This window comes from Abramis brama (genome assembly GCF_963993115.1).
Source record: "Abramis brama genome assembly, chromosome: 3".
Classification (NCBI taxonomy): Eukaryota; Metazoa; Chordata; class Actinopteri; order Cypriniformes; family Leuciscidae; genus Abramis; species Abramis brama.
In genome coordinates, this window is record NC_139965.1 from 24,937,829 (window position 1) to 24,949,375 (window position 11,547).

At 37.2% G+C, this 11,547-nt stretch overlaps 1 protein-coding gene across 1 annotated transcript in view; it reads right to left on the reverse strand.

The window, feature by feature from the left end:
* Positions 1–9,516, reverse strand: part of aldh1a2 (aldehyde dehydrogenase 1 family, member A2) — a 26,282-nt gene extending 16,766 nt beyond the window's left edge. Inside the window, exon 1 of the mRNA XM_084108020.1 lies at positions 9,178–9,516. Coding sequence (XP_083964146.1) covers positions 9,178–9,294 — 117 coding nt within the window. The 5' untranslated portion in view covers positions 9,295–9,516. The remainder of the gene's footprint in view (positions 1–9,177) is intronic.
* Positions 9,517–11,547: the final 2,031 nt, after the last annotated feature.

Sequence of the window (11,547 nt, forward strand, 5' to 3'; positions counted from 1 at the left end):
GGGCCTCCTCAAACTCACCAACATGTTTACTAATGTAAACTTACAGGTTTAAGTACAATTTAATTGGCTGTAAACCATGAGGCGTGTTTACTTTAGAACAGGTATAAAATGCCAGTTGACTTGGAGGCGGTTCAAGCTGCCTCAGTCACTCCCACACTGTGTCTCCCCTAAAATTGGCATGAATAAATCACTCCTGGACAGGGTAGGTATCAGTCTGTACCATGCTGATTCCTCTCCGATACATTTACTTCAGACTCCTTTTTCTCTCCCACCCTCTCTCGCTCACTCCTCACAGGCCTCTTACATTAAGGGGGCCACCTTTAATCTGACTCTCATTTGGAGCACTTCATAAAAGTGTCAGTGGCCTCGTCGAGCTGAGGGCCTGTTACAAAAACAGAAAGCCCCGTAGAGGAGCGAATTAGTTTTAAAATTTATAGAGGCCACTGTAGTGGAATGCCTTAAATCAGGGGCAGACTGTGACAGGCCAGTGGGCCGGGGAAGAATGCAGACGGTGGGTAGCTTTATGCTCTTCGTAACCCCACACTTATGGCACCCCGGAATGGAGGAGAGGGGAATGCTGGGTGAGCATCGGACTGGGCCACCATCTAAATCACGACTAGAAAAAGGCGACCATTAGAGGCCATTTGGCCCAGTCTTCCCTGAGCTCTGGGGGCTCTCGGACTTTTGTCTCTTCCCATTGAGAAAGTTGATAAAGAGCGACAGGCCGGTGCAGTAAATCAACTCTCAAGCTTTCTTTATACTTTGGCTTTGATTAAAGAAAAGGGATAAGAACGCAAGTGCAAAAGTGCAAAAATTCATATTGATCACCGCTTCTTTGCCGTAACCCTGCTGGAGGCTTCAGCTAGGCTGTAAAGAACTAGAGTAATTGTAATTCATTACTATACTTCAGCATTATTTCGGGGAATTTGCACTTTACTATTGAAATGGAATATGCAAAAGAGATGCTTTTTATTTTTATAAATGTCATTTAAACCTCTGAAGTAAAAATATTCAGTTTTCAAAGGTAAAAATAACTTAAGTTGTTCCTTTTTATGTTTATTATAGTGAATTAACAAGTCATATAACACTCAAATTACGCTAACTTTTACAGCCAATGCAATTACTTCAGTGTGGACACAATTATGCTCCATTTTTGTCCTTGTGAAGTGACATCTCCTCAGTGACCACAACACAGTCTTTAATAAAAAAAAATAAAAAAAAACATAAAACATATCAATTATAGCATTGCTAAATATGGACAAACCTGACTCAAGTGTGAACATGGACAAGGAACAGTCTATAAACAACTACATTTAATTCACAACACCTATAATATCAGCTGCTGCAGTATCAGGATACTGGTTTTATTACAAATTATAACTGCAATATGCTCAGTTTAAAAATATTTTTAAAAGTAAATCTGTTCGTATCTTTTTATTTTCACTCATGCATGTTTTTTTTTACATTTTGACCTATACTTTAACTTAAATTCTCGTCCTTTTTAACAGCTATCTTCATCGTGGCTAAGCTGAAAATAGAGTAGAGATTGTTTGAGGCAGAGTGCTGGAAGAAACTTCCAAACTTGAGTCTGAAAAACTAACCGTCGAGCTGTGACAACTAGATTTTGTTTACAACAGCAGGGGGCCAGAAAATGTATTATCTTGTAAACAAAACAGCCACTTGATGCAATACACAAACAGAAAGAGAAGCGCTGCCAGTTCATCCTACGCTTACACATTGTACTACAGGCCGTTACGAAAGCGGGCAGAGTGCGGATAGGTTGAGGTTTTACGTGCAGGCCACGGCACAAGACAGCTGCAAACATTTAGAATCACTCCATGTTTTTTTATTCAAGCTGTCAGTCTCACGGTGCTGACTGCGCTCGTCTGCAAAGCTAATTAGATGGCGAGATATGTAGTGCCTATCATAAACAGATTGTGGAAGAGCGACCCACAGCACACGATGACAGCATCATAGGCTTATGCTCCTCATTGCTGAGATTTTTATCACCAGCAATATTCACACAGGAAAAGAGGGTTATCGTCCACAAAAGCAGGAGGTCGACTTTGTTCCTCTGGGAGAGCTACAGCTAGAGAAGAGCCTTTTTGGGGTGGGGGGGGGGGACTCGAATGACTCTAACAGTTGTAGAACACTGATCCGTTTCTCATCTGCCCAGGCAAGCTCTCTGGAGGCTTCGCACAACTGCAGGAGGAAGCGGAGCAGGAACGGGGACGGAGGATGCCAAAGCTCACGCTACAGCCAGTGAAACATCTGTTTGGCCGCCAGCACCTTCTAATGGCTCAGACACATGAGGGATGTTTAATGGCAAACATTTCTTGGCCATTGTAAAAAGATTATTTTTTATATGCGCACTCTATCTTTGTTTTCATGGAACAGGCCGGGATTCCAGAGCCAGCCGGATTCTAACAGGGCACCTGCAGCCCGGGTCTCGGTCTGCACAGGAAGTTTCATATCCTTTCCAGAGCAGCTCACTTTCACTCTGGAACTGGACACACTTCAAGATGTTGATAATTACTGATGTTACCCCTGCTGAAAAATCCTGCATAAACCAGCATGTATTCCATGTTGGTCCAACTGAGCTGGTGTAACTGGTGTAACTCCCGCTTCACGTGCTTTGGACCAGCAAACTATCAACCAGTATGCTGGTTCCAGCATGCAAAACATACCTTAAGCTGGATTTCTCTTCAGGGACAGGAGAAGAAGGAGCTTAAAGGAATAGTTCACTTTAAAATGAAAATTCAAATCAAGTTATTTCAAACCTGTCTGAATTTCTCACTACTATGTCTGATTACCGACATTCTTCAAAATATCTTCTTTTGTGTTCAGAAGAAGAAAGAAATTCATACAGGTTTGAAACAACTTGAGGGTGAGTAAATGATGACAGAATTTTCATTTTTAAGTGAACTATTCCTTTAAGACATGAGACTGAGGCTGCTCTCTCTCTCTCTCTCTCTCTCTCTCTCTCATTTCTGTAAAATAATTCATTGAAATTACCACAAGAGAGATTGTGAAAAACAGTCTATACAGTGCAGGTTCACAGGGACACCACTACCATCAAGCTTAGCATTACATACTAAAAGAATATATATGTAAGCATAACATAATAAAACTTTAAAATAATGTTCAATTTATTAACATTAGTTAATGTATTAGGTACCATGAATTAACAATTAACAATATTTTAGTATTTATTAATCTTGGTTAATTACATATACTTGTAACATTTACATATACATTTTTAAAATGTCTTAAAAGTTAAATTAACAAATATGAATTAACGATGAACAATAGCGTACTATATTTATTTAGTATAAATTTACTATATTTATTTAGTATATTAATTAACATTACGCATCAACATATTTATTATACAACCAGGATTAATAAATGCTGTAAAAATGTTGATATTTGTTTAGTTGTGATAACTAACATTAACCGTGTTAATAGGATAGTTCACCAAAAAGTTTGTCATCGTTCATAAATATCCTTATGTCCTTCCAAACATAAATACATTTATTTATTCTATGGAACACAAAAGAAGATACTTTGAAGAATTCTGAAAACAGTTTGGGTTACCTTTACTTCCATTGTATGGGCAAAAAAAACTAAATTCCTCAAAATATCTTATTTTATGCTCCACGGAAGAAAGGCTGACAGATTTGGACTGACATGAGGGGGATGACAGAATTTTTCATTTTTGGGTGAACTATCCATCTAACAAAACTAAACCATGTTGTAAAGTGTTACTGCTAAAGTTTCATTACTCTTTTAACAGCAATATATATATCGATTTGTCTCCTTATTATTAGCAATATCATGCATGTACTTGCTAATTTCTTTAAAGTTAAGCACAAATACAGTATGCTAACATATATATATATATATATATACATATATATGTTAGCATATTTGTGCTTAACTTTAAAGAAATTAGCAAGTACATGCATGATATTGCTAATAATACGGAGACAAATCAAGCTTTTTGGTCCTGAGAAGGGAGAAAAACAGTCCAAAGTCCAAAGATAATCAATGAGGAAGATGTGAAGAAAAGATCAAGAGTAAGAAAGGGGGGAAATTATAAGTCAAAGCAAAAGAGGGTGTGTGAGAGAGAGTCCTCACTGTGCCGCTTACAATAAATCAGGCTTCTCAGTGTATGCTCTACTTTGGCCGCTGTTTGATGTGAAGAAATGGTGGGTTTTGAAGTGAAAAACTCCAGAGGTATGGGACAGACTCTCGTAAGTCAGGGCCACTGACCCTAACAGTGAGACACGGCCATATATTACACCCTGCTGGACAGCTTCTAGAGCAGAAAACCCCCCTGACTCCCATCTGTACTATCTCATGCACTGACGGATTGATGGGGCCTACCTCATTCACTCAAGCTGTCTCCCAGATTAGCTTACAAAAGTCCTCACTTCAGCGCACACTACTGTCCTGGCTGGACGCTTAAGCCCTTAAAATATAAAGACATGTCCAACAAATGGCTATCAAGTGTCTCTTTCTTCATGAAGCTCTCAGTATAGAAACACACACACACACACACATACACACTTATTTCCCAATAAGGAAAATTCCATAATTTACTCACTCCTATTTTACCAATTTAAGATACTGAGAAAAATCTAGATATTTTTTGATCAGTTGTTTTGGACCCCACTGACTTTTTATTGTATGTTGACAAAAAATATCTGTATTTTTATCATGAAAACGTACTTTACAATTATTCTTTTGTGTTCCACAGAAAAAAATAAAGTCATACAGGTTTGGAACGACATGAGGATGAGTAAATGATGACAGAACTGAAACTATAGTTGAATAGTTGTATAGGTGAACAGTACAATTTTAAAATTAAACCACATTCATCAGAAAACCCCAAATTCTATGCAAAGATCATATACTCATACATTTTTATTTAATATCACTGATAAATACCACTAACTGAAACCACATTTAATACAAATATGCAATTATCAATTGCACGGCACAGGGGAAAGTGAGAGAGTAATAGTCTGTCTCCTGTTTCCTTTCTTCTTCCAGGTTTTAATCTCCAGAGTCTGCTTCACTTATGTGTTATAACTGAATGGTGTGAGCACATCATCACTTTGCCTGCTGGAATCCAACACCTCTCTTTCAAAAAGGCTCTTGGGTCCCAATCAATTACACTGATACACACACCTATCAACATAACCTTTCCTTTCCTTTTCGCTCTTCCAACCAAAGAGAAAAAAAGAAGAGAAAACATCAATAACCAGCCATCACCAGAGACAAATTTATGGCTTCCTTAGTGCCATTATCAGCCCAGTAGGCCAGCAGAGAAAGAGAGAGAGAGAGAGAGAGAGAGAGAGAGAGAGAGAGAGAGAGAGAGAGAACTCCTTCAGCAGACCAGCTCTCCCGTGACCAGTCAAACATACGCTGTGTGGAGTGAGGAAGAGATTCTGTAAGACTGTAAAGTGTATCGAGCTCGGGTGTCTACTCCAAACAACAAGACTTTGAGAAATATCTATAAATGTTCAGTGGCAATGCAGAGGAAAGATAAGTTCCCTATCAGTGTGATTAATCTCAAGTCTGTAACAAATACACACTGGTGCAGGTGTAGTGACTGTCACATAATGAGCACAAATGTAGTTGGTGGGGTGAAAAGTTTACTGGGGAGCTCAAAGTCCAGGTTGTAGCAATTTTACAATACAAGAAACAATCTTAACTATTCAGGTTTTTGTATTTACCATGAGAAACTAAATAAAAACCGCAGCACTCGTTGTATTAAGTGTTAATCTTATGAATAAGACTTCCAATAAATAAAATAATTAAAATAAATATTAGGCGTCTTTAAATACAAAAAAAAAAAGTACTGTTAGGTACAATGTACTCATTATGTTCATGTTGTATTGCAAAATGATATTGAGGTGGGATATGGGTAAGGTTTGGGACAGGTTTGGAGGTATGGTTAGGTTTAAAGGGTGTAAGAGAATGGAGAATAGTGTAATTATAAATGTAATTACGTAAATTAATTATAGCTGTAATTACATGCAGGTATTTTTTTTTAATATAAGTACAATGTAAAAAAAAAACATGTATAAGTGCACTTTATCAAATGATTCATTTATATAAAGTGGGACCAAATAAATAATTCTAAATAATTATGCACAATATATTCAATATTATAATAAAAATATTACTGGCATTCTATCTATCCACATGCTCGCAAACAAACCAGTAATTGCTATAAAATATGTTTTGTAATGCATTGCCTGACTGAAATATTTGCCAGTACCTCTCCCTGCTTGATATGAATTATTTTATTTTAAATGCCAGAACTGGATGTAATTCAGTACACAAGTGTACTGAATCGCATATTTACATAATTGGAATTTACATAAGTGGTTGACAGTGAGAGAAGAATGAGATGTTAAGTATGACCATTAATGATATTTCCATAACTCAGCGTCTCTGGCATAAACCACTGCTCATTAACAGTGCAGAAAACACAACTTAATAAGTCTCCAAGGAGTTTCGCAAAAACGGTTTAACCTTAGACTTACAAATTATAAAAAACATGGCTCTGCACAGACTACATTTGAAAGAATAGTATTGATAGGGCATATTTGTTCAGTTACATCAGAGCCTGTGCTGTGCTGCACCAGGCACAACAAAATCCAAATTGAGAGGGGGTGGGAAGAGAGAGAGAGACAGAGAGAGAGAGAGAGAGAGAGAGAGAGAGAGGGAGAGGGAGATGGAAAAGGGTGTGAAGGGAGTTCACATCACCAATGCCCAAACTGAAACTCCACACACACCCATATAAACAGCACACGCCGGATAATTCAAATTCTTAAGGATGAATCCTTCTCACACTCCCATCTGAGCAGGAGCAGGAGGCTGCAGGGTGTGTGTGTGTGTGTGTGTGTGTGTGTGTGTGTGTGTGTGTGTGTGTGTGTGTGTGTGTGTGTGTGTGTGTGTGTGTGTGTGTGTGTATGTGTGTGTGTGTGTGTGTGTGTGTGTGTGTGTGTGTGTGTGTTTGTGTGTGTGTTTGTGTGTGTGTGTGTGTGTGTGTGTCACAGGTGTCTCCAGCTCTTGCTCTGGCTGAACTTTACTCTTTTTACCACAGTGATAATTTGCCTGCACTGCACTTTGACTTGATCCTCTCACCTCACAGCAATAAAATTATTACACTCAAAAAACGGCATAATTTAAGATGACCTAACCAAACAAAAGAAGAGAGATTATATTTTATCACCATTTTATGGGATGATTCAGCACTTCTTTGTCATTTTCAGAGAGGATCATATGGAATGACTACATCAAAATAACATATAGTAGGCTACTGAAATTTTATTACATCTGGAAAAAGTCCAAAATTGTGCTGTCCAGTGTTTGTGTTTTAAATCTTCTGGGTTGTATTCCTGAGCGCATGCATTTGATATGAGGGTCCTTAAACTTCTTAGAAATTATACAGGTTGCAAATATTGTCAATGAGGTTAGGTAAACGTTATTGTGATCACAATAATGAACAATTTTTTTGTTGTTGTCCAGAACATAATGGAATTATGAATAATTTAGATGTAGGCACAGTAGGCTGATCTACTGTGGGGGAGAGCGGAGCACAACATAACGCGGGGCTAGTTGTAACACTCTTGTTTTATATACTTCCACAAATGCTAGCATGACGAAACTTACTGTATTTACTAGTTGCCATATCAACATTATATAGAGAAAAAATTGCGCCAAAATTCAGAAATCTTTAGAAGATATCACTGAACATTTATTTAACCATAGCAAAAGTAAATTTCTTATGTTCATTTTTCATCTCTATTTTTTGTGTTTATTTAAAATTAGACAAACCTGATATTGTTTTAATCTCCAATATGTTATTTAACAGTTGATATAGTTATTTAATGCTTCGCTAACTAGCAGAAGAAACTAGCCGGGTTTAAATTCCATTTTGCACAGATGGGGAACGTTGTAACACTGTTACAATGTGCCCCTATTAGAACTATTCTATTCTATTCTATTCTATATTTTTATGAATTCTATTGAGAAAACATGAGAAAAAGGTGAATAAAGACTGAGTCAATGTTCAGAAATGATTAATTATTTATTTGTTTTGAACTATGCTGTATAGCTGTGTTTTCATGTGTGTTCGTTGTCAAAAATGTGTTTATTTTTAATGATTAAAAAATGCCATTATTGTATATGAAAAAGTTAATAACTGTATTTTATTGAGAAAATATTTTAGTCTGTCTTGTATATTTGTTTGATTAGATCAGATAGCATTTTAATCTGTCATATGGTCATGTTACAATGTGCCCCTCACTACAATGTACCCCACCTATGGGGCATGCTGTCACATTTCACTTCCATTATTTCGGGGTATATCAAGAAAAAAGTATACAATGTATTAATAAAACAAAACCACATAATTGCACTAGACATGTGTGAAATTAATGTGGGGAAAATACTCTGAACCCTACGAAGATTTACACAAACTGAGGAAGTCAAAAAGCGTTACGCTGTGCCCCGCTCTCCTCTAGACTGTACGGCAGAATGAGTTTGAGAGAGGCGGATCTCTAACGCGCACCGTAATGAAACTAAAGTCATAATGACAACCTGTTCGAGGCAAAACTTCTTAACTGGTTAAATTTAGATGATTAAATCTCAATGGACAGCCAACTGTCACTATAAGCTATCAAGATCGAGAAAACTTTATTGATCGATGCACCTCTAGGATAATAACATATCTGGACTTTCACACACCAATCCGATTCCGGGCACGAAAAAAACAACAACCGTTTATTAGATTAGAATAAAACGGGGAATCGTTATAGGCTATTAATTGCAAATAACACATAATTAGACTGCGTTTTTAAAGACTCCATATAGCCTACCATAGCCAAAACTTTCTACTCGTTACCAAAAGCATGTGTATAAGCCTCCTAATTATCATCATGGACCGTAGGCTACTACTTATGAATCGATTAGCCTATCTGAAAATGAATATGAGTCTGATATCAATGTTTGCAACAAGTTGCGTTTCTTGACCAGTGATTTGTTTGCGCGCAGGCACAACAAATTCAACGTGCCTGATCTAATCGAAGTTTGCATTTACCGTTGCATTTAGGCAATTTGATCTTTCTCAAAGTAGTTATAAAAAGTCTCACAGACCTTGGTGTACTTGATCTCAGGATTGGGTATCGGTGAGGGCACCAGATGAAGAGATGCCATGAGCGCAGCCGGGTCGTTCTTCACCTCTCCTGGCAGTTCAACTTTACTGGAGGTCATTGCGTCTCTTGAAGATGCCGGTTGGGTTTTTTTTCCTGCCGATTTGAGATTACAACTTTGGAATCCTTCCTGTGTTTATAACCAGGTGTCAGCCCTGGTCCATTTTTATTGGGCAGAGAATAGGGCCGTCCTCCTAATATAATTAAAATGGAGCATTTACATAAACTACTCTCTCTCCCTCTCTGACCATACGGAGTGAAAGATACCACCCACTCTCAAGACAACGCTATGGAGGAGTATAAGGATTTATCAAGAAGAAATTCAGCTGACAGGCAGTAGTAAACTGCACTGTAAAAATGTTTAGTGTGGTAAAAATCTAAATGATTTGTCAAAATAGTCTATTGTTTTATTATTTAGCTAACAGAACAACACAACTAGCCTAAATGTTAACAAAGACTCGTTTTCAAGGGGAATATTAGGTAAAAAAAAATATAGTCTATTTAATAACACATTTATTTAGGCTAATATGACCGTATTAAAGCTTAACATAGGCTATTTTAAGAAGTTTTTCAATAAAAAATTTTTTTTTCATAACCAAGTTTTAAAAATAATATATTTTCTGCATAAACGTTATGAAACTCAGTCTTCTGGACTGAAATTAAGCTACACTAGACCACTAAATCGATTCTTCTTTTTCATTTAGGGTAGGCTATCAATGTATTTTGCAGACTTCCCTGACTGCTTGTTGAAATTAACAATAAAAGTAGGCTATTAAATAAAGGCTAGCCGATGTTTCTCTCCATTAGGGTTTCCGAAACTGTCACGTGAACGTTAAAGTTTTCTTTGGCAAGGTTCCGTTTGCCCCTTTGATTCTCACAGATTCTCCTATAACATATCTATCCCGTCAGAATGTTATTCAACTACCTACATCAAGCGATCACAGGTTATTTCCTCGTCGTCCCTCCTGCAGCGCCAGGACTCTGATAGCATTTCCCTCAGACTATCCAATAAACATTAAAGAGTATCTAAAAAGGCCATTAACACTCTCGAAGAGTTTGCGGTTTAAAGGATTAGCCAACACAGACATTCACACTTACACTATGTAACTGCTGAATAAGGAAGCTCTTGAAAACACCGGATCGCGACAAAAACATCTACGATTATGTCGCAGATAAATAAAACAAATAATCGCCTTCACACTTAGCCTACATGGTTACATGGAAGAAATATTGGATGTTGTGAAGCGTTTATGTAGCCTAACTCAACTATCTTCAGTTGATACAATCACAAATTCAAGTAAAATCCTACATAACAGCCTAATTGTTTATAAAACCTTATAGGCCTAATCATTTTAACCAGTCCTGTTATAAAAATGTTGTTGCTCTCACTGTGTCATGCTATTAACTATAAGGAATTAAGAATATTAAGAAAATATCGAACTGCCTTTAGTGAATTCCGTTGGACTTAAAAAAACTTTTAGGTGCTCTCTCTGTGTGATGGCCTGCAAAGGAAAGACTTGCAATCCAAAAACCCAATAGGTTAAAGTGTTATGTCATCTACACTTACATATCCTAGGCCTACTATTGCCTATACAGCCTAGGCTAACTTAATTTTTAATTTTAATTTTAATTCTTTCTTCTTCTTTTTTTTTTTTAAAGGGCCAGCCTGCGTGATAGTTATCATGTGTGACATGCTAAGGGACTGAGGGCTGTTAAGATGATGAAGGGGACGGGGTGTTATAATTTGTTAGAACCCACTGGGGTGCTTTTTCTCCATCAGCACATCCCCCTCATTTCGCAGCACTGACAGTATCTGCCTCACATCAAAGACGACACCCCAGAACAAGTGACAGTGATTAATGCAAACAAAACATACCGCTACCATCCTATCGTTTCTTCTGTTCAGTCACCACAGCCATCGCCGAACTCTGGCCCTCTTTGTTTTTACTTTGTCAAACAGCTCCACCCGGTGGACAAATATACGCATTACAATTTGAAGCTGCGCTGTAATGCTTTTCTGAATGAGAAGAACTTACAAGAATAAGAAATCCCAATGAATAACAAGTAGGCTATGCAAAACACTGATATGTTATATTTAGAGACTAAATTAAACAAATACCTAGTTGTTGTTGTTTTTTGTGCATCTATTTTTCAGTTCACATAGGCCTATGTGCTGTAGGTCATTGACAAATAAATGATGATGATGATAATTTAAAAAAATTATACGTTTAGCCTACATATTGCGTCAACATCAAAAGAAAGTAATAAAATATTGCATTTTTTTTTTCTCGGTCCTTTTTACCATTTTTTTGTT